The sequence below is a fragment of the Perognathus longimembris genome, chromosome 17 (genome assembly GCF_023159225.1).
Source record: "Perognathus longimembris pacificus isolate PPM17 chromosome 17, ASM2315922v1, whole genome shotgun sequence".
Taxonomy (NCBI): domain Eukaryota; kingdom Metazoa; phylum Chordata; class Mammalia; order Rodentia; family Heteromyidae; genus Perognathus; species Perognathus longimembris.
The window spans coordinates 3,001,770-3,025,315 of record NC_063177.1 but is presented as its reverse complement, the minus strand read 5'-3'; the positions used below and the strand labels follow the sequence as shown (position 1 = coordinate 3,025,315).

Here is a 23,546-nt window from a genome sequence, read left to right as displayed (position 1 = left end):
TTAAATTTAAAGTTAGAAAGAAGCATAGAATGCCTTTCCCTGACAACCACTGTCTTATATTTGAGTACTTACCAAGAACCCAAATAATGTGGTAAGTGCTAGATTATCATCCTTATTTTATAGATGGGAAGTTGCGTAGATGCTCAATCTCCATGGCAATGACAGGTGGCAGAGCTGGCACCAAGATCAGGCATCCTGGATGCCATCCCCAGCTCCTTCTCCCTGTGGCTCTGAGTGCTGCAGATGCTCATCAGCTTATGGTGAATTGTGTTTAGATAACCTGACTACCATAAGCCAGAAATGCATTGACCACACCTAACCAATACACCACTCTAACTCTGATGCATGTAAACCACGGTTGTTTCCTCTGGATTGTGTGGTTGACTGGAAGCGGCTTCTAGACCAGTACCCACAATGTTGTCCTACATTCTGTTAGCCCAGGAAAAGAACCCAGTTCATAACACAGTTGTGTGTGTGTGTGTGTGTGTGTGTGTGTGTGTGTGTGTGTGTATGTGGTTTGCCAGTCTCGGGGCTTGAACTCAGAGTCTGGGCACTGATGCTGAGCTCTTGTACTCAAGGCTAATATGCTACCACTTCAGGTACAGCTCCACTTCCAGATATTTGATTGGAGACTTTCTTGCCTGAGCTGGCTTTGAACCATGATCCTCAGATCTCAACCTCCTGAGAAGCTAAGATTACAGGCATGAGCCCCCAGCCCCCATCTTGTAATAGAGTTTTGACTGTGCTTAGTCTCAGTCTTCATCATGATGAAGTCATAAGTTGAACCACCCTAAGTTTCATTTGTTGTGTATGTGTGCAGGATCTTTTAATTTTTTATTCTGTGTAGAGACTTAGTTTATTCTGCTGGGGAGGTGTTGGACACACTCAACAACAGAATTTACAAACTGCATTCTAAGAAGAATAAATGGGGTTACCTGTTTTACTGCATCTTCATAAGATGGAGGCTGGGTTATGTCTGGAACAGCTGAACTTGACTTAGAAAAAGTCGGGGATGGAATTGAGAACTTGGGCCCCGTCTTATCAGCAGAGTGTAAGCCAGCCATCTGCTTGTAGGCAAAATAGAGAAAGATGATCAATTCTTGGATCAGAAGTGATAGAGCTTCTTCTCTAGAAATCAAAGGCTACATGTAAAAAAAAATGATCTAAGACTAAATGATAGTAATAAAATCCAGAAATAAGACAATAACAAACAACTTTAATATACTAACAATAGCATGTATCACTGTGGATTGACTGCTGGTGATAACTTAGCCTGGGATCCTCATAGATCTACTTCCTTCTCTGAAAAACACCTGAGGAGTACTTAAGGAAGGCAAGTTGAGAGAAGGAAAGAGAAGAAAAGTCCAATCCAATGCAAATCAGTTCCTCAATCCAGGATTTCCAGAATACTTCATTTCCCCAGATCAATTTATTCCAAACTGGGGTCATTTTCAGTGTCAGAGGTGGCATTGCTGAGCTCTCTCTCTTCCTTAATCAGCTGCTTAGTGCAGACTCTGTGGAGTGCCTGATGTATGTCTGCACCGCTGGCCATTGTTTTTCTTTCAGGTACTCAGGTTTGCAGTCATAGCCTGAGCTCTGTCCCTTAGCTTTTTTTGCTTAAGTCTGGTGCTCTACCACTCTGAGCCACAGCTCCACTTCTAGTTTTTGGTGGTTAGTTCAAGATAAGCGTCTCATGGACTTCCCTGACTGGGCTGGCTTTGACCTATGATTCTTAAATCTCAGCCACCTAGGTAGCTAGGATTACAGGCATGAGTGAACAATACTTGGAAATATGTGTCTCTAATATGTTATGATGTGCTTATGTCTGTGTCTTTCTACAACTCCTCTGCTCCAAGAAACTTCCTGGGCCTTTCATATACTAGATTTTGTCTATCATCAATAGATCTGCATGGCTTGTTCCTTTTCTACAGAGACCTGGCACTATGATTTCATTTTCCTATATCCCTTCATTGCTTTCCCATGCTCTGAGTCCTATTTCTAGGTCCACAGAAATTGGAAGGATGCCTGCATTGTTTTGCAAATATACCATGGCCATTTTAGCTATCACAATTTTTGGCATGACCCCAGAAATGACTCTTTGGGATACTTCCTAACCCTTATTTGTACTTTCAAGGTGTTTCAATTAGACTGTCTCTCTTTGAAATGAATACTTCACCTTTGAACCTCATTATTCACTTTAGAGGACAGAGTCCGTGGAAAGAGATGGATGAGGGAATGTGGATCCCAGTTTTCAACTTTTTCCAGTTCCTTACCTTTGGCTGTACACTTGGGCTTTTAGGACAAGGGTTGCTCCCAGCACCATGACTGGTGTCTGTTTGGGCCCCAGAGAAAGGTGGATGGAGGCTGGAAGGTGAGGGAGAGAAGCTGGGGGTATTGCTGTGGTGTGCTCCTGAGTTCTGCAAAAAGGAAGAAGTGACAAAATGAATAGCCAGCAGTGTACTTGAGTATGACTTTCACTTGTATGCTGGTATTGGGGCTTGCACTCTGGACCTCAGGTTCTCACTTGGCTTTTTTGGCTCAAGGATAGTGCTCTACCATACGCACTACACCCTCCACTTCTGGCATTTGAGTAGTTTATTGGAGATAAGAATAACAAACAGTACAAGAAATGTACCCAAGGCCTAAGGTATTAAACTGTAGCCTCTCTGTACATCACTTTGACAATTAATAAGATAAATAAATAAATAAATAGAATTTCTTGGACTTTCCTGCCTGAGCTGGCTTTGAATTTTGATTTTCCGATCTCAGCCTTCAGAGTAGCTAGGATTACAGGCATCAGCTAACAGGGCTCAGCTATGTTTCTTAACTCCATTCTCTGATTCCTGGTGTTTTTTCTTTATAAAGTTCCTTAAATTCTATTAGCAGATGGACTTGCTAATGGAATTCCCCAAGCTTGACTTTGTAGGTACTACCTACTGCTCACAGATATCGAGTGCAGGGGCTTGATGTCATACCAGGATATGTGTTCTCGACTCTACAGTATGGGGCTATTTACTTCTGTATTTGTAGATGCTGGTATTCCTGCTGTGAACATGACCTGTTAATTGTCCCTCATGGTCAAAGGCAAGTCATTGATGAGCACCATGTGCCAGTGCCCTTCTTTTTAGTGTTACTCTTCTAGCAAAATTCAAGCCCTCTAGGAAACCTTACTGAACTTTCCCGTTATGACCATTCTTTGACCCTCCCTATCCACCTACTTTGTACAACATAATTTAATGCTGTGACCAGGTAAGTCATGTCATTTATATTGTTTATCTTTTCATTATGGCATTGCTGGCATCTTATAAATTGTGATAATCTTATACCATGAGTCATTAAACAAATATTTGTCCTCCTTCATAGCACCAATACCATCAAAATGGAAAAAGATGGCCATTTTTACCTTAAGGAGTTATGTCTTGATAGCTATTTTTTTTAGTTTGTTGCCTAGGATATGCTGTATGTGATGGATGCTTATTAGCTATGCTGACAAGCCTTTTGACCTTCCAGCATGAATCTGTCAGAAGTAGGTGCCAATCATTTGAATGGGTTACTCGGGCAGATTGGTATGAATTCTCCCTCATTACTTTTAGCCTCATCCCAGACTCAAGGTAGTGATATTCAATATGGTAATGGGCATGAAGTTTAGAATGAATGAATCATAAGTTTGTGTGAGACTGGATGTCTTTAGCCTCCCTGAGCTTAACTTTTCTCAAAGGCAAATAGAAAATAACAGATGAGATCTCTTAATGCATGAGATTGTGTATACACAAGCCTCATGATACAATCAATGTGGGAGTCAATATTCCTTTTCCTTTTGAAATCATTTTATTTTTGAATCAGTGTGCATTTGTAGTTTGTGAGGGGTTTACTGTGATAGTTCTACATATGTGCACAGGGCATTTTGAGAAAATTCATATTGTGATTGCTATTCTCCATCCTTTTTCCTTTTTCAAAGTGTTATGTAAGTTTCATTGTGTTTTATTCACATCCTTCAATCTTCTAGGTTATAATTATTAGATAAGGTATAATCACTCCCTGTGTCAAAGCTCCAACTCTTCCTGCTCTACCTCCTGAGTAGCTGGGATTACAGGTACGCAGCACTGGGCATGGCTTCTTTTTGGCTCTCTAGAAAGAGGATTTGGGCTGAGATAAGGGTTGATACCAAAGATCCCTGAGAAGTAGCTAAATTTTGCTCATGGACTATTTTTATTGGAACCATATGCATTTATTTTTGCAGTGTATATGGCTTCTCACATAAAGCAAGAGTAAAGCTGAGCTGGGCACACCTCTAATCTTAGCCACCCAGAAGGCAGCTATCGGGAAGATTGTGGTTCAAGGTCAGCCCAGGCCTAAAACAGTTTACCCCCCTCCCCATCTCAACCCAATCAATAGGTAGTCGCACACCTGTAATCTCAACTACAGTGAAAAGAATAAGTAGGAGCATCACTAGTGCCAACAAAGAGAGAGAGCCTGTCTCTAAAAGAGTCAAAAGGGCTGTGTGTCATCCATGTTCATTGCTGTACTATTCACAATAGGCAAGTTACAGAAACATCCCAGAGGCTCTACAACAGATGGGTGGATTGATAAAATGTGGTACCTATATACAATGGAATTTACTCATCCTCTAGAAAGAATAACATTGTGTCATTTGCAGGGATATGAATGGGCCTAGAATAAATCATGCTAAGTGAGATAAGCCAAACTCAGAGAAAAACAGCAAATGTTTTCTCCCATATGTGGAAACTAGACCTAAAATACCATTGGGCATGATAAATTATACAGGACTCTGGGTATTCACACACAAATAGATCAAAGGGGGATACCCTTAGAGGAAGAACTCAATGGTATAACTTCTCTGAACATTTAAAATACTATTTATGTAAATTAATTGCAGAAATGGAAACATGGTTGTTATTATTCTTGTTTTTTTTTGGGTGGTGGTAGTGTTCGTTTTTGCTTCTGGACTTTTCTTTTGTATTAAAGGGAGGCAACAAGAATCATGGAAAGGGAAGAAGGGTGAACAAATGCACCCATGCTATTCAGTAGACACTGTATGGAAAATGAACTATGTAACTTGTAGGCAGGGATGGGAGGGGAAACAGGAAAGAAAAAGAAAAGGTGACATTGTCCAGAAAAAGAAACATACTCATTACCTGACTTGTGAAATTGTCATCCCTCTGTAGAACACCTTCATAACAATAAAATTATATTTTAAAAAAGAGTTGTATGTGACTCAAGTTGTAGAGCTCCTGCTTAGCAAGCATGAAGCCCTGAGTTCAAACCCCAATACCACAAAAAAAGAGAAAAAAACAATTTGTTTTTTAAAAAAAGAGCAAAGCTGGATACTTGTGCCACAGATGGTATAAGCTGCAAAGCTCCAAATATTTACCCCGTGGTCCTTCATAGATGAAGGTGGTGAGCCCCTGACTGAGATAATAGAGTTGGATCTCCTGGGACCTGTGCCTCCCACCTCCCACCCTCAGCATCCACCTCCAACTTCCCTGGGAGGCAGGGGAGGGGGGGGGGAGTGCAAGGTGTTCTTACCTGTGGGGGGCATGCCTGGCTGCTGCACACAGGGGAGGAGACCCTGTGCCCTTCCCCCTGAGCCCCAGGTAGGAAGTACTGGTTGTTGGGTGAAGGAGGCAAGCTGATATGCTGTGGGCTTTTCACAGCCCCCAGCGGCGAATGCTGAGGGGAGCACTGTGGGCTGAGGAATGTGGAAGACAGTACGTTGCTTTGACTCGAGGACTCTACACAGTGCACCTTCCCAAGGGGCAGGAGCGGAGCTGCGTCCCTGGCAGTCTGCGCCTGGCCCTCGGGGCCGCTGCCCTGCCCTGTGGGTATTGGCTGGACTGCGAAGGGGCAGCTGGAGACAGCGTCCTCCTGCTTGATGGAGACTGCCAGGAAAGGCGGCAGTGCCTTCTCATCCGCGCAGTGCTGGCCCTTCTGCTTCTGCAGTTGCATCCGCAACTCCTCCACCTGCCTCTGCTCCTGCTGCAGCTTCCAGGTGAGCTCGTTGATCACCTTCTGCTTCTCCACCAGCATTTTGTCCTTCTCCGAGTCCAGCCCATCCAGCTCAGAGGGAGCCGAGCCCCCGTTCAGACTGCTCAGGAGACTCTCCTCCGTGCACACGTGCGCGGGAGATGGGTGCAGGCCAAAGGATGGGGACGCATCTTGGAAGGTATCCGTCAGGGACCCGGCCACCGACAGGTCAGATGAAGCTGGGGAGATGGGTGGGCTGGAGCTGGTGCTGCCAAAGTGGTAGAAGCCATTGGATAAGGCACTGGTGGAAGGGGGGGACTGGTAACTGGGCAGGGCACTGGGTGTAACAGGAAAAGTGACCGTGGTTATGTCCCCAAAGTTGGGCACAGGGTTTCCAGAAGAGTCTTGGAAGGGTCGGAGCCGGTCCATGAGAGCCGTCTTGGTGCCTGACACAGGCAAGCCTCGGATTCGAAGCTGTTGTCTTAATTCGGAAACCTAATGAAAGCAGGACATTATTACTATTGCTAATGACAGGTATTTTTTTTAAATGTATTCAAAGTTAGCTTTAAAATATCCCACATGGAGTTTTCTTTTTACAAAATACTTCTTTGCATTTCCTCTCTCGTTTTTTATTTTTATTTATTTATTTTTGGTGTATTTGTACTGGGGCTTAAACTCTAGTCTAGGCACCGTCCCTTAGCTTTTTCCCCTGCAAGACTGAATGAATGCTCTACCACTTGAGCCACAGTTCCACCTCCAGCTTTTGGTGCATATTTGGAGATAAGAATCTCATGGATTTTCTTCTCCAGGCTGAGATAGAACCGTGACCTCCAGAATCTCAGCCTCCTGAGAAACTAGATTACAGGTGTGAGCCACCAGCACCCAGCTCCAATTTCCTCTCTTACCTCCAATATGAGTTTTGCCCATTTTTATCTATGTTTGCTTTTGATAGTACTGAGATTTGAACTCAGGACCTCGTGTTCACTAGGAAATTGCTCCACTACCAAGCCACCTCCCAAGACCTTTATGCTTTCCTTGCTTCTTTACTCAGGTCTTATGCTGGGAACAGGCTGGACCATGGTTCTACTTGATAAGCTTTTGATTTAGCTGGAATGAGAGACATGCACCACCATGCCCAGCTACGGGCTGAGATGGCAGTCTCACAAATGCTTTTTGCTTTCAGTTTGCCTATGCTACCTTGGAACTGTGATCCTCCTAATTTCAGTCTCTGTAGCAATTAAGATGACAGGAGTGAGCCACCATTGCCTTGAAACAATTCTTGATTTTCTGCTACACTATACAGATGTTCCTCAATGTTCGATAAACCCAGTGTAGGGTTACAGTATTATTGAAATGAAAATGAGTGGAAGACAATGTGACCTACTGAATGTGCTAGCTTAGCAGCACCATGAGCAAGGTCAGTTCACTCTCAAGACCACAAGGCTGAGACCTGACACCACTGTCTGTTTGAGAGAGAACTGGATGGCTACTGCTAGCCTGGGAGGAGATGAATATTCAAAAGTGGAAGCATGATTTCAACTGACTGGGTATCATTACAGAGTCTAATATACGTTTTACCATTTTAAGTGCTGAGCCATCTGTGCAGTGTTTTTATGCCTTAGAATTGTAGGAATGTACAGCAAAAGTGGACTTGGCCTTGGGGATATTCCTGGATGCTCTCCAACACCCACATTGGCCCCCTTTCTGTAGGTGAAGAAATTAGTGCCTGCTTTGGCTTTAGACACAGGTCTTCAAGGAGGCACTGGGGAATCTACAGGGCTTCTGGCTTCCAAAGCGAGGCTTTTCTCCACTATGTCTTCTTCCTCAAACCTGAACCTGGCAAGCTGAGTCCCTGGAGGGCATGACCATAAAGACTGTGACCCCTTTCTTAGAGTTCTGGCTCAGCAAATCTGGGTGGGGATCAGGGATATTTATGCTGTTGGTCCCAGGACTAGACGTGGTGAACTCCATATGAACATGTAGCTCTTGATTTCAACAAGTGCCTGGATAATAGTCATGGACAGACAGAGAGAGAGAAAAAAAGAGAGAGAGAGACAGAGAGAGGAAGAAGAAGAAGGAGAAGGAGGAGGAGGAGAGGAGGAGGAGGAGGAGGAGGAGGAGGAGGAGGAGGAAGAGGAGGAGGAGGAGGAGGAGGAGGAGGAGGAAGAGGAGGAGGAGGAGGAGGAGAAGGAGAAGGAGAAGGAGAAGGAGAAGAAGAGAGAAGAGAATGAGGCCAGATGCTGATCCTGCTATTTCCTAGCTCTGAGGTCCTCGGTACATCCTTGGGAAAATGGGATGATAATATCTGTCCTGTACTTTTTTTCTTTTAAAGTGCAAATGGCGGGGCTGGGAATATGGCTTATGAAGCCCTGGGTTCAATTCCTCAGCCCCACATACATAGAAAAAGCCGGAAGTGGCCCTGTGGCTCAAGTGGTAGAGTGCTAGCCTTGAGCAAAAAGAAGCCAGGGACAGTGCTCAGGCCCTGTGTTCAAGCCCCAGGACTGGCAAAAAAAAAAAAAAAGTGCAAATGGCTTAAAATTTGTAAAGCCTTGCTGGGCACGGGTGGTTCACGCCTGTAATCCTAGCTACTCAGAAGGCTGAGACCTGAGATCACAGCTTGAGGCCAGCCCATGCAGGCAAGTCTGGGAGGCTCTAATCTCCAATTAACCACCAGGAAACCACAAGTGGAGCTATGGTGGAGTACTTTGAGCACAATAGCTCAGGGACTGTGCCCAGGCCCTGAGTTCAAGCTCAGTGACCACCACCACCACCAACAACAACAAAAGCCTTGAAAATGATTATGTGCTTTAAGGATTACTATTAATTAATACTCTGTTGATTCACATGTAATTAGTTCATAATGGTCATAAATGGGTAACTAAAAATATTAACAAATATGGAAACTGGTAAAATAAACAATAATGCTAATAATGCTAATAAACAATAATGAAGCATCACAGACCCCTTAAGATTGATGATATAAATATTGATTGACATTGGGTAATAATGTTTTGTGGAATATTATTAAGTGAATGGGAATTTGAATTGATTTTATTTTTAAGCCATTTTTATAAATAGTATGGATATATATTTCAATCTATGTTTTAAAAATATCTAGATAAATATATGCAAAAATGTTGACAAGTGTTTTCCTTTTCTGTATTTTACACATATTTCACAGAAATATATTATTTTCTGTGATGAAAACAGGAATATTAGCCAGGGACTAGTGGCTAATGCTTGTACTCCTAATTACTCAGAAAGCTGAGATATCATGATCACAATTCAAAGCCAGCCTAAGAAGACAAATCAAAAGACTTAGATCTCCAAATAACAAGCAAAAAGGCAGAAGTGGCTCAAGTGGGACAGCACTAGTCTTGAGCAAAAGAACTTAAGGACAGTGGTGAGTCCCTGAGTTCAAGTCCCAGCATTAGCACAAAACCAAAACAAAACAGGAAACATTACCTAAGTTTCAATAATCTGAAAGATAGAAGAATATATAAGCAAATGTAAGCAAATGTTCTTCTGAACATCTGCATTTTTGAGCAAGCAGAATAATCATAAAAATATTGACAACCAAAACTGAAAACTCTAAGCCCAAAAGATACAAACACAAATGCAGATGCGAATTGCAATCCTGGGGCAGGGGAAGCATTGCATCAAAATGCATACCAATGCATACCAATGAAAAAGAAAAAAGTTGATACTTCATATAAAAATGAGATAGGAGCTGGCTGCCTGTGCCTCATGGCTGTAATCCTAGCTACTCAGGAGGCTGAGGTCTGAGGATTGAGATTCCAAGCCAGACAGGGCAGAAACATCCATGAGACTTTTATCTCCAATTAATCAAAGAACTGGAAGCAGCGCTGTGGCTCAAGTGGTAGAGCACCAGACTTGAAGGAAAAAGCTAAGACAGAGTGCCCAACCCTTGAGTTCAAGCTGATCCTCCCTCCACAAAAAAAAATATGAGTTAGAGATGTGACCTAGCTGTTCATAAGCAAAATTAAAATCTAAAAAATATGGCCCATTGGGCATCATGAGTAATTCACAGAATTCAAATAAATAAAGATGTGCTTATGTTTGTGTGTACCAAATTGAGCAAGAAAATGAGAAACTGACCAAGAAATGGCTGAGTGCAAAAGGCACAAGCAGCAGAAAGAAATAAAAATGTTTAAAAGACAAAGGTATTTATTGTTGGCCTGTGCAAAGGGTAGTCCTGGGACCAGCACTATGAGCAGTATCAGGGAGCTGGTTAGAAGTGCTGAGTCTCCAGTCTCTCCTGAGATGTAATGAATAGGAATAGCTTTTATCAAGCACCGGCGTGACTGATACTAACATTTAACTAGCACTTTTAAAAAAAATGCTGCTTTTCAGTCCTACTGGAACAAATGTTTAGGACTGAAATTTGGTAATAGACATCAAGCATGTTTAAAAATACTGATACATTTTAGTTCAGGAATTTCGAGTCCCATATAGTCAGCCTAGAGAAATAATCAGAGAAATTAATAAGTGTATGCACAGAGGTCACTGAAATCATGTTTTAAATAATGAAAATCTGGCAGCTAGTTAGATGTCCAAGAGTGGAATGCTAACTAGGTGGCAGAGTGACATGCTGCTATTAAAAATGAAACCTTTATTGAATATTAAAAGTTATGAAAAATGTTCATGATGTGTTAAAGAAAGCATGTCATAAATTTATGGGTGCATAGTTATTTAAAAGTAGTTGTTGGGAAACAAAATATGTTCATATGCATTTTTAAGTCTAGAAGGAAACATGATCTACTATCTCCCCTCTGAGTCTTAACTATCTGTTAAAATAGAGTTTACTTTTCTAAATGCCATCATATTTCATGTGTAAATAAATGTGACTTGAAAATCAACTAAAAGTTATAAAAATTTTTTTATCAACCAGCAATATAACAGTTTCCCCATAGTCTTACTGGTTTCCTTTTCTTTCCCTTCCCTTCCCTTCCCTTCCCTTCCCTTCCCTTCCCTTCCCTTCCCTTCCCTTCCCTTCCCTTCCCTTCCCTTCCCTTTCTTTTCCTTTGTTTTTAGATTAGCTAGTTTAGAAAAGGGCAAGATGGCAATTCATTATTGTTTTAATTTTAAGTTTCTTAAAATTAATGAAGTTCTCCACGTATTTTTAGAATCTGTTCTTGCACTGAATAATTTAAGCTGCACTATTGTACAGCTCATACTCGAAAATGAAATGAATACTTGTTGAGTTCAATTTATCTTGGATCTCAGAATATAAGGCCGTATAAGCATGTTCCAGCCTAAGATATGCACCCACCTCTTTCCTCTATTCCCTTGTGTGTTACTCCTTGGTAATTTACAAAATCATATATTATGGAAAAATTCTGACATACACTGGTAGATATGAGTATAAATGAGCCCATATGTTTATCAAATAACTTTAACAATGATCAACTTCTGTCCAAATTTCTACACCCTAAACTACTACTTCTCTACCTTTCTTAAATTGTTCTGAAGCAAATTATGTAATTTCATCTGTAAATATTTTGCCATCTCTAAAACATAAATACTCTTTAAAAACATGGCTATGGTAGCATTGTCTCACCTTAAAATAAATGACCCACTGATTCTTAATAGCTTAATATCCATCAAATATTTCCCAGTTTCCAAACTTCCCAGTCTCTTCTTCCCACTCTCCCTCACTCTCCAGATTTTCAGGAATGTTGCAAAAAATCTAAATAGTATGATATAACTATTAATAATTTTTTTAAAAATCAAAGTATTTTTTGGCGTTTTTCAGTTTTATGCAGCGAAAAATGCAGACATTTCTTGAACAAACACTATATCTCTACTAGCTTACCTTTCTAATTACTCTTTTTGAGGATCATCTTCACAAATTCCTTCTATTTTTTCTTTCCCAAATATGGTTGCACCATATTCTTTCTTCTTTTTTTCTTCTCCTTACTTCTCCCCCCATTCTTTCCCTCTTCTACTTCTCCAATTTCATTTCCTTTACTTGTTTCCACCTCCCCCATATTTTACATGACTAACATTTCTGTATCATTCCTGGTCACTCAGCTGGATGAACCAGTTTGGCATATTTCTTACTGACAGAATCTGGCCTCCTTCACACATATTCAATATTCCTCATCTAAATGAACCTACCATCATCCCTGCTATTCAGCATCTCATCCTAAGCCCAGGATTTTACCATTGGCATAACTCTCCCAGGACATTTCCCCTATGACATACACTGACTGATAAAATCCAGCCAAGCTTTCTTCCTGCCTCTCTTGCTTTCCATTCTTCTTTCATGAGGATAGACTGACTCCTTCATGGGTCATGGAAGATCAAGCCTATTGTTATCATTTATAAGGTTGTTTTAACATAAGACTCTGACTTTTATTTTTGCTTTTTAAATTGGGATGGCAAAACTAACTTTCTAGAGGGCAAATCTGCATAGAATGGTTGGCTTATGGCCCACACTAGAAATGGCAGCTACCATCACCATCATCTCTACCTCTCAACTTAGCCCAATGACCATCCTTGCCACCCACCAATCACCCTCAGCATGTATACCCAGAGGGAATCACCTTCAGGGGTCTGACCAGTGGCATCACCACATCTGTACTCTGTTTTCTCTGGGGCTATGGACCCTCCAGTCCTTCCTGGCTTACTTACCACTTCCTTCCAGTGATTATCCATTTGCCAAACAAAAAAATCTTATTGTAGCTGGGCATTGGTGAGTAGCTAATCCTAGCTATTTAAGAGACAGATCTGAGGATCATGGTTTGAAATCATCCTGGGCAAAAATGTCTTATGAGACTCTGATCTCCATTAACTATCAAAGTGCTAGAAGTGAAGGCATGGCTCAAGTGGTACCATCCTGAGCAAAAAATCCAAGGGATAGTATAAAGCTCTGAGTTCAAGCACTAGTAGGGGGCACACAAAAATTACAACAGTTTATGATTTTATCATTTTGAATGGACTGCTCAGAGGCAATAAGTACACTCAGGCAGTTTCAGCCATCACCACTGTCCATTCCCAGAACTCTTTCATCATCTCAACTTGAAACTGGGACTCCATTCAACAACTCCCCATGGCCCTTTTCGGGTACCATGGTCCTGGTATCTTATATTCCACATTCTGTCTGTAAGAATTTGCCTGTTGAAGCCACTCCTGCAGCTGGATGCATGTGGCCTTCATCCTGATGTGACTGGCTTCTTTCACTTAGTATAATATTCTCAAGGTATGATGGGCTTTTTTTTTAAATCTCTGTGGATTTATGATTTGGGGAGTGGAGGGCTGGTGACCTAAGGCTCCAGAGAGCATTAGCACAAGCTCACATCAGATTTCAGGTATGTGGATGCCAAATTGAAACAAGCTCCATTTTTGCACCAAGGGGAAGGAAAAAAGAAGCTTCTGGTTGCAAGACCTTTGATATGTTTTATATTCTTGTATTGGCATTTCAAGAGCCACAGAATATCTTCCTGTTTGAAAAAGACTTGCACATACTTTCTTCCTCCTTTCAGGAAAATGGCTGAGGCTGCAGCATAGTCACGAGGTGGTAATGAGGATGGAGATGAGGAAGAGCAGCATATGACTGAGCTCAATAAAGACTCTGGGGACCTGTCTATGTACTGGCCTGGAGAAAAATTGTAAAGTTGTTGATGATGGAATTGTCCACTGCTTTAGAGCATTTTAGAAACCATAGATAAATCACACACCTATACTCGGGGCTAAGCTGTACTTGAGTTTTCTTGACTGACTTATGCTAATGACAACTTGGGATGCTGAATAGTATAAAGACTAGCCCAGGGTCACACCTCCTGGGAAGGTTGACCTGGGGTTCATAGCTTTGTTCTCTGGGTGTGGGGAGAGAGATGGAGTTTGAATAGCAGAGCAATAGGTTCTGCCACTGTCTTCAGTCTCTCTCATATTCTTCTCCCTCCCTCTCCACTTGTTTTTCTCAAGGTAGCAAAGATCCTAATAACAATACATTGCTGTAACTGTGAGAGAAAAAAAGAAAAGAAAAAATGTATCAAATCTTCTACCTTGAGATCATCCAGGTTAGGTGGGAGAGGACCTGGTTTGAGAGAAGAGACACCAGTTTGTCCAGAAAAACTGTTTTTGACAGGAGACAGAGGGGTATTGTTCAGTGGTGTTGAAGATGAGTTTGGATTTCTGGCCATCTGTTCATTTGGTTCTCTGAAAAAGCAAACACAGAGGCACTTAAAAAAGGAATATGCACAGACCAAGCTGCCTTTTGGATCAGACCACAGAGTAATTGCCTACAAGGGCCAACCATGTGAGAATCAGCAGCAGAGGGCAGGAGGAAGAGAACCAGCACAGGCTGGTTGGCCAATGGTAAAAGATCTACCCCCACCCCCACCCACAGGTTTGTTTGGTGGAGATGGTGGGATATGGAAACTTGAATTGTGAAGCTTGGTTGCACCGACCATGCAGCACAATTGTAAGTCTGACCTGCGGGAAACTAAAGGTAGAAGTCATGTTCAACTTGATAGGTGAGGATGCTGATCATGAGAAAGGTGACCTAGCAGAGTGGTCACTCAGCACCTGGACTCAGGTGTCAATCTCTGGGGTTGTCACCCAGATAGCTATTCAATGTGTTACTTCTCCCCAAATAGAAGTGCACCAGAATTGTGAGCAATGCCAATATTACAATCTTATCTCTTCCACGATGTAGATTTGGACAGACTCGCTGGATTCCAAGGTGCTGCTTCCCACTCCTCCAAGCCTCAAGCAGAGGAAAGTTATTCCCCATTCTGCCCTCAGTACCCACCTGGGCTGGCCAAACTCACTTGAGCTGTGCTTGGTGTATCCTCGGATAGCTAAACCGGTGCTGTTGCTGCTGCTGTTGCTGCTGCTGCTGGCTGAGGATCTGCAGTTGCAGGAAGAGCTGCTGCTGCTGGAGCAGCCTGGCATAGGCTGAGTCCATAGGGGGTGGGGACTTCTCTGCCTTCTGGTCTGGAGGAATGTACTGGTGGTATTTGAGTTTCTTCACCTTTGGCTTGGGGTCTTTGGGTTTTTTGTGGCGGTTCTTATTGTCACCCAAGGTCTTGGACTGTAAAGAGGATGAGGAAATGGCACGAGCTTTGGGTGATGGGGAGAAAGCCTAGTATTTTACCAGTGAGAAGTTGTTCTCTAATGGCTATTCTCAAATCCTAGCAATACAATATGGCAGAGCCACAATGGGCAAAAGAGTACCTCCAACAATAATACGGTTGAAGCACAAATCTATTGAAAATTCAGCACCCTGGGAGGATACAATGTGGTAGGGAATCTTACATCTTAGAAAGGTCTCCAAGGTGCATAGTTCTCTCCCTGGATGGAATAGAGTCCAATGGAATCCTGAGTCTTACCAAGCACCCTTTCCTAACCAAGAGCCAATGGACAGTCTAGCATCAAATTGTGCAACTATTCCTAAGACTGTTCTTTCAAGTATATCAGTGCAATCATCTTCAATTAAGCATACAGTATGCTGTATTGCTTTGGATGGAGGATAAAGGAGACAACTTTCTCCCTTCTCTCTTAGTGTGCATACAGTGGGATGTTACTTTATAAGAAGTTAAGAATCAAGGTCCACTGGGTTCTTTCTCAGCCCAATGGTTTCCCATTATAAACCTTATAGTAAAGGCAGTTAAAGGTACAGGACTAGAAATGAAGAGAAGTGTTTGAAGTGATATAATCGGGAAATTATTCCATACTTTATGTTGATCTTGGTGATCAAGATAAAGACTATAAATATTATACTGACTTAATAAAAATAATTCTATAATTTTCTATATCCATGACCTTTTGAAATCAAAAGGACTCCAAATGATAGAGTGAAACTGGGTTCATACTGTTATCAGTCAAAAAGTAATTTCCTTAATTACTCAAGAGGCTGAGATATGAAGGTTGAGGTTGGAAGCCAGTATAAGCAAAGAAGTCCATGAGACTCAGCTGCAACCAATCAGCAAAAAGCCAAAAGTGAAGCTATAGCTCAAATGGAAGAGTGCCAGCCTCGAGAGAAAAAGTGAGGCAAAGAACATGAGGCCCTTGATATAAAGCCCTTGCATTATAGAAAAAACAAGTCTGTTTTCAAACCTTGAATCTTATTAGAGGAAGAAATATAGAAATCATAAATGGAGGGAAAATGTGGTACCAGGAGGTTCCAGACGAGGGCACTCCTGAATAGCTGGCAGGCACAAGCCGATTTGGCAGTTGTCCCGTTTCAACCTCAAAAATACATGTCTGACTGTGCCTGTGGGAGGAGCCCACAACCCTGACTCAGCACATCTCATAGCAAAGGGGTTTTTGTTTTCTCCTATAGTCGCCTTCCTAGTGTAAATTTACTAGTGTAAATGACATGCACAACTATTTCTGTGTGCTTAATGTCTTTATTTCCCCTGCTCATCATTCGATTAGCTTTCAGTTAATTACTCAGTCTTGTAATTTGGAGGGTTTTTGCAGGGCCGGTCGGTCACCAGCTTGGCCCTGCCTTGCCCCAGCTCCCCTGCAATTCTTGCCCTGGATGGAAGCTTCAGTCCTCTGGCTTGCAATGAAATCAGGAGGCAAAGAAATTATTTTCCCCTCTGTGATACCTTAGCATTTTGAGCATTCCAGAATATACTAAAATCAGATCAGTGTCTCTGGATAGTGTGGGGCAGAGATGGTTTGGTTTATGCTAATATGTAATTTCATTTCCTTTTTGAACCCTGAGGATATTTAAAGCTGTGTTTGTTTATTTTTCTCTTTAGAGCTGTATGGCAAATAGAAGGAGAATACAAGCTCTTCCTCTCTTTCTTTCCTTCTCGCTTTCTCTTTCTTTTTTCTCTCTTTTTTTCTCTCTCTCTCTCCCTTTCTTTCTTCTTTTTTTTTTTTTTTTTTTTGAGGTATTGGTGCTTGAATTCAGAGGTAGGCAAATGCTCTAGCACTTGAGCCACTCCAATCCAGCATTTTTGCTGATTATTTTGAAAACAGGGTTTTATGGACTTTTCTGCCTCAACTGCCTTTGGACCTAGATTGTCAGATCTCAGCCTCCTGAGTTGCCAGGATTACAATGCCAGGCTTATTTTCATATTTTTAAATGAAAACCATTTTCATTATTCATTTTTCTAATGAACAATGCTTGAGAGACTTGGTGAGCCATTTGGGCATCAAGCCCCTTGGGCATATCTTTTTCTTTCTTGAAGAAGGAACTATTGGGTTAGTGGTACTCTGATAACTAGAGCTGGTTCCCCATGAGGTCCTGGCCTTCTCTCACAGAATTGTAAGATTTTTTTGTTTGTTTTGCTTTTGTGGGGTGTGTGTGTGTGTGTGTGTGTGTGTGTGTGTGTGTGTGCGTGCAATTTGCTCAGCTCACTTGTAAGGCTGGCACTGTTACCACTGGACAATACCTCCAGCTCTGCATTTTGCTGGTTTTTGAGGTAGGAGGTCACTACCTACGTCAAAGCCACCTATGTTTGGCTTCCCCCCATAGCTAGGACAACAGGTGCACATGACTGCATCAGGCTCTCAGTTGAGAAGGGGTTCACACTTTTTTGCTTAGGCTGGCCTTGAACCACGATCTTCCCAATCTCAGCCTATCAAGTAGCTAAGATTACTGGCATGAATCAGCCATGCTCAGCTTCTTCTCAGGCCTCCTTCTTAGTACAGTGAGGCTGACAGCTTTATCAATTTGAAATATGCACATTTTTAAATACTCTGATAGAAGCAGTAATGTAATTTCTCTTTATATACAGTCTTAGTGCGAACCATTTCCTCCTGCTTCCCCTGTAATGGACAAGATTAATCAATAAGCACATAATTTTAAAGCTCTTGAAACGAGCATATTATAAGCTGGGTAGGAAACACAATATTGTTATTTTATCATTTTACTTTGATACTTCTCTTTTATAAAAGGATCCCCTAAAAGTCACCTCCGTATGAATTAAGTGATCTCATTAAACATCCTCTCAAATCAAATAGAAGCTGTTTAACATAAAATGCCATAAAGAAGGCCAAATAATGAGCAAGGAGCTCATTGAGCAGGAAGAACTCTATGGATCAAAGGCTGAAAAGATCAAATAGGAAATACATTATAATAAATGGGTGCTGGCGGCTCACACCTATAATCTTAGATACTCAGGAGCTTGAGTTTGGAGGATGATAGTTCCAAGACAGCCCAGGCAGAAAAGTCCATGGGACTCCATCTTCAAAACAGTCAGCAAAAATCTCGGCTGGTACCTATACACAATGGAATACTACATAGCGATTAGGAATGGTGAAATATTGTTATTCGCAGGGAAATGGTCAGAACTTGAACAAATAATGTTGAGCGAGACAAGCCTAGAACACAGAAAACAAAGGGGCATGATCTCCCTGATATATGACTGTTAAGATGGGGTGATGGAGAGACAGTAGAGACCAGGTCTGTGAAAGCAAAAACTGCTTGTCAAATGGTATTTCCCACAGGATTGGGGCAGCGACCCAACATTATGTAACTAAAACCAAACAACAACCCAACATATAAAGGTCAAAAATTGACCTCTCAGTGGAATACAATAGCTCAAAAGCTATGTATGTACGTTCATATAAGACTACTGTCAACATATTGTCTAATGTTGACATTACATTTAAAGCCCTAGGTGAATTTTCTTGGGCGTAGGCCATGTGGCTGGTTACTGTATATGTTCTTGGTACATTGTGTATTGTATATATGTCTACCTGACCTAGGGAAGGGAAAGAAAAACAGGGTGTAAGATATCACAGGAAATGTACACACTGCCCTACTATGTAACTGTACCCTTTTTGCACAACACCTTGTCAAAAAAATTTTGTTTAATTAATAAATAAATTACAAAAAAAAATCTCGGCTGGAGGCCTGGTCTCAAGTAGTGGAACATTGTCCAAGCAAATGAGTTTAGCAAGATGGAGGTGCTGAGTTGAAATGCCAGTACTAGCATTATAATGACGACAGGTAATCATCTACTGTGAATGCAACCCTCTGCCCCCATGTCATTTCCTTAGAAGGGAACTGCTGTGACTTGTAAGTTTTTACATTATGCAAGGCCTTTAAGACTCTTTTCCTGGCACAAAATCCAACCTCCCTTTTTTTGTGTTAGAGCACTTGCAAATCAGGTGTGTGTTCCAATAGGCTACATCTCTCTTAAGGGTTACTTCAGGAAATACATTTAATTTAGGAATATGGTAGCTGAGCTGTGATCCCACAGAAATGCCAACACACAGTGCAGACAAGCCCCAGAACAGAATCTTGGTCCCATTTCTCAACTCCAGTTCTGTGATATTTCTAGTGGATTGATAATCAAACCTGACTCAGGAGCTCTGCATCCAGCAGTTTTGGTGAGCCAGGTGCTCAGTAGGACTGGAATGGGGATGGGGTAAGGGGATCTGACCAGTCCCTACCTTTACAGCTGCATGCACAGGAATGGAAGCGTTGAGCCCATGCTTCCCAGAGTCAGACTGGTTACTGGGCTGAGTGGTGGAATTATTCTTATCATTTTCTGAGCCCAATATGTGATCCTGAAATCCAAATGTTAACATTCTTAGGATACAGGAATAAAAGGTGAGCGATATACATATGTTAAAGGCAGAGCTCTACTACTTTGGCACCCTGGCTTCTTGTCTAAGAAGACAGGGATCACTAGTCTAGGAGGATGTCCCCAAATCTATTATCCAATCTAGGGTACTTCAGACAGAGAAAGGAGGCAATTTCCAAGCTGATTTCTGAAGAGGAGTCTAAGGCTGCTTTGCTCTAAAGAGACAGGGGTATCTGGTCACCCTCTGGAGGGCCACCTCCAAGTTTAATAAGGAGATTGAAAAGAAGATAGGATGAGGAAAAAGTGAGTGTAGGAACTTTAGGGAAAAGTAGAGCTACAATAAAGTAGTGTTGGTAGTCAGAACAAATATGTGTATGTGTGCATCTATGTGAGTGAATATGAATATATGCATATATTCATATGTGTGCATATGTGTATACATATATGAGTATGTGTCTAATGTGTCTTAGTATATGGATGCCTGTGTTGAGCATATATGCATATGTTTGAGGTATGTGTGCACATATGTGCAAGTATTTAGGTATATGTATATGCTGACATCTGTATGTACACAAATGAGTAACTACAAGACATGTCTGGGTGTATGTATGTGCATTAAGATGATCACTCTATATGCATGTTGGCTATATAAATATGTGTACGTACATGTCTGCATATATGCATATGTGGGATGTGTGTGTAAATGCATATACATATTCATGAACACATGCATAAAGATGGATAGATAAATAAGTGTGGGAGGGGTGTGTTTGTGTGTGTGTGTGTGTGTGTGTGTGTGTGTGTGTGTGTAGGGTCATCCAAACCTTTCTAAGAGGCACATTTCTGTCTGCTAAAGACTCCAAAAAAGGCATAATTCTCTTTGTTTCCCCTCCCACATTCCTACCCAGTGACTCTGACCCAAAGGGGCAGGAGCTGCTCAGGATCTCCCTCAGGGAGGTCAGAACAGGGCTGCTTAGCCCCCTGAGCTCTGGCACCTGTCTCCAGCCCCAATGGCTGCTTTTCTCTTAGAATCTCGGTGTCCTCATCTGTCAGAAATTGCTGGGTGAAATAACCTGAAAGGACTTTGGCATTTTTCCTGGGTTTTCCCAAGGCTTGTTCCTTTTCCCCTTCTCCTAGAGCTAAGCAGGAGAAAACATGTTTTCTGCTCAAGCCATTCTTAAGTCTGAAGCTCAGGCATTTACTGTCAGAATAATATGTGCAAATGGTCTGATGAACGTTTAAATATTATCAAAGAAGTTTGGTTTCAAAGAGCAGCTTCGGTATTCAGGAAAGGGAAATAAAAATGATTATAAACTCTTGCACAATAAATGCACAAATGTCTCAATTCTTGTGCTTCCCTTTCCCCTCCCTCCTCACATTTTCTTCTTGGTGCAACTTCCAACTTGCTCTGATGGACTGAAGATAGGGCTGACAGTGACCAGTGACTAACAGGGTTTCGGGAAAATGGGTTGTGTGTAGTAATTCCAGAGGCTGCCCCTGCTATTTGTATGGCTTTTCAATGGGAAAAAATTTCCAATACAGGTTTACTGTCCTCAAAACAGAATTTCAAGTTGAAAGTGCTCAGGAATACTTTGAGGCTGACAAGATGCCACAGGTAGAAAAACCCATAGCAAAAAATTTTGATTCATGAACCAAATTGTTAAAAGCTTCATTTAAAATAACTTCATGTTATCCTATAGTATGAACTCTGGGTCTCATGTTTGCTAGGCATGCTCCCTACTACTGGATGAGCCACACACCCCAACCCAGGAATAAACTTGTGATCTGGAGGATTCTCTACAGAGGAGGAACATTGCAGAATCAGAACTGCAAATAATTCCACATGCCAGGTCCACACTGTAAGGTCTGCCCCAGAGGGCTCCATGCGGATGCCCCCACCTGGTTAAGTCTCCACCCAAGCATCACCTCAGCCACAGGTCAACAGTTCAATAATAAACTTTCTCTCCTGCCTGAATACCCCATGGCATTCTCCTTTATTGGCTACCTACTTTAATAAACGTAACACACACCAGTGTTATCTCCTTTCTGTCATGTGTACTTCCCCAACATCTCTGTAGGTGTCCATGAGTAACAGGGGAAAATGCCAAAAGAGCCTGCATGTGGCTTCTGGTGATAGATCCTCTGGGGTGGTGGCACTGTGGTGATCCCAGAGGCCACCAGCTTCCTCAGCCTCATAACGTTCAGTTCTACCGCTGGAATCAACAGCATGAAGGCCTTCCCTGGAGGGGACTGTGGGAGTAAATGTCTATAAAATGCCCAACATTAATTATTCCCGGACCAGAGAGGGAATCATGGCAGTAGCTGTTGCTTCCACTCATCAGGATTCTGTATAAACGTGTTTTATAAATGTTTTCAATAGACATTTCTCACTCTTGAGGTTTTATGGATTTGTTCAGAAAGAAGTAAGCTCTAAGTGTGGGTGGGGGCTCCCAGCTAACTTTGTAGTAGCTTGGGAGTTAGATAATTGTTAAAGTAGAATGAACATGGGCCTCCTGATATTTTCTTCTCTCCTTCACCTCATTCCCTGGGAACTCAGCCATGACTGCAGTCTAAGGAATTGGACTGATCTTGTGTATGTGTGGGGGGAGGGTATGCAGGTGTTGTGAGGCTTGAACTTGGGGCCTGGAAGCAGTCCTTGAGCTCTTTTTGCTCAAGCCACGGCACCACTTCCAGTTTTCTGGTGGCTAATTGGAGATAAGAGTCTCATGGACTTTCTTGCCTTTGCTGGCTTTGAATCATAATCTTCAGATCTTAGCCTCCTGAGTAGCTAGTGTTACAGGTATGAGCCACGGTGCCTGGTTGAACTGGTCTTTGAAATCAGTCCTGCTCTGACATTGAGAGCTAGGAGGTTGTGGGTAAATCATCTAATCTAATTAAGCCTTGGTAGTATAGTGCATAAAGGTGGTGGTAAACAGTATCTATGTGGCAGAGTACATAGGCCCAAAGGATATAGTGGGGGTTTGCTTTTAGTGTTTCCTGGAGGTTTTTTGTCACACAGATCTCCAGGATGAATAGAGTGAGAAGGGGCATAAAGAAGATGCAAGTAAGCTGGGTATATGGCACATGCCTATCATTCCAGCACAGAGTGTTATGTATGTGTAGGGTGGGGGGGAGAGGAAGGTGGCAGGAGACTGAAGCAAGATTATGTGTTTGAAGCGAACATGCAAAACCCTGCCTGCCTCACAAGCAAAATAAAGCAAACAAAACATGAGGTGGAACATCAAAAGTCTTAGCCATATCCACTGTATCAATGCTGATTTCAAGACCCAGGCATTGGTAGTTCACATCTATAATTCTAGCTACTCAGGAAGCTGAGATCTGAGGATCATAATTCAAAGCCAGCTGCAGCAGGAAAATCCAAGAGACTCCTTCAATTTAACCAGCAGAAAGCTAGAATTGAAGATGTGGCTCAAGTGGTAGAGCACTAGTCTTTAGTGAAAAAGTGAAGTGAGAGTGCCACCCTGGGTTCAAAAACACACACACACACACACACACACACACACACACACACAGAGCAGTTATGAAAAAATGAGAAAACTCAGATGTCACAGTTGATGTCTTACCTGAATTGTTCCCACAGGTCCTGCCAAAGGGGCTTCTGTGGCTTTCCCATCTTGGGGAGATCCTGCAGCGCTCTGGGGGTCTTCATTTCGAGTGTGAACTGGAGAGAGCCCATCACTGCTGCTGTCTTCTTCAAAGGCAAATGCATCTGCAGCCTTGGAAAAGCTCACCTGCTTCCCTGATGGAGGAAATCCCAAGACCTGAATCAGTGGCTGGGGAGACCCAGAGGGCTGTTGTAGGAGTACTTTTACACATCAAGTCTGTGGCAAGCCTACATCTCTCCCTCCTGGCCTTTTCCTTTTGTTGTTTTCCAAGTCCAGAAAGGAGTGGAGATACATTTTTTTTAATGACTCGATTTCCTCAATGAGAATTTGTTTATAAACACGGTCTACTTGCCTGGGAGAATGAATGAACAATGTATGGAAGTTTTATCATCATCTGTGAAGATTTATTTTCAGG

The 23,546-nt window shown here is 42.1% G+C and overlaps 1 protein-coding gene across 3 annotated transcripts in view; it reads right to left on the bottom strand.

Moving 5' to 3' along the window:
- Positions 1-23,546, bottom strand: part of Myocd (myocardin) — a 95,044-nt gene that overhangs the window by 5,561 nt on the left and 65,937 nt on the right. For all 3 annotated transcript variants that reach the window (XM_048366668.1, XM_048366669.1, XM_048366670.1), the window contains 7 exons: positions 23,090-23,265; positions 19,372-19,488; positions 14,784-15,046; positions 14,016-14,169; positions 5,548-6,480; positions 2,274-2,417; positions 936-1,064 (listed from right to left, as the gene is read on the bottom strand). In XM_048366668.1, the coding sequence (XP_048222625.1) occupies positions 936-1,064; positions 2,274-2,417; positions 5,548-6,480; positions 14,016-14,169; positions 14,784-15,046; positions 19,372-19,488; positions 23,090-23,265 (1,916 nt within the window). The remainder of the gene's footprint in view (positions 1-935; positions 1,065-2,273; positions 2,418-5,547; positions 6,481-14,015; positions 14,170-14,783; positions 15,047-19,371; positions 19,489-23,089; positions 23,266-23,546) is intronic.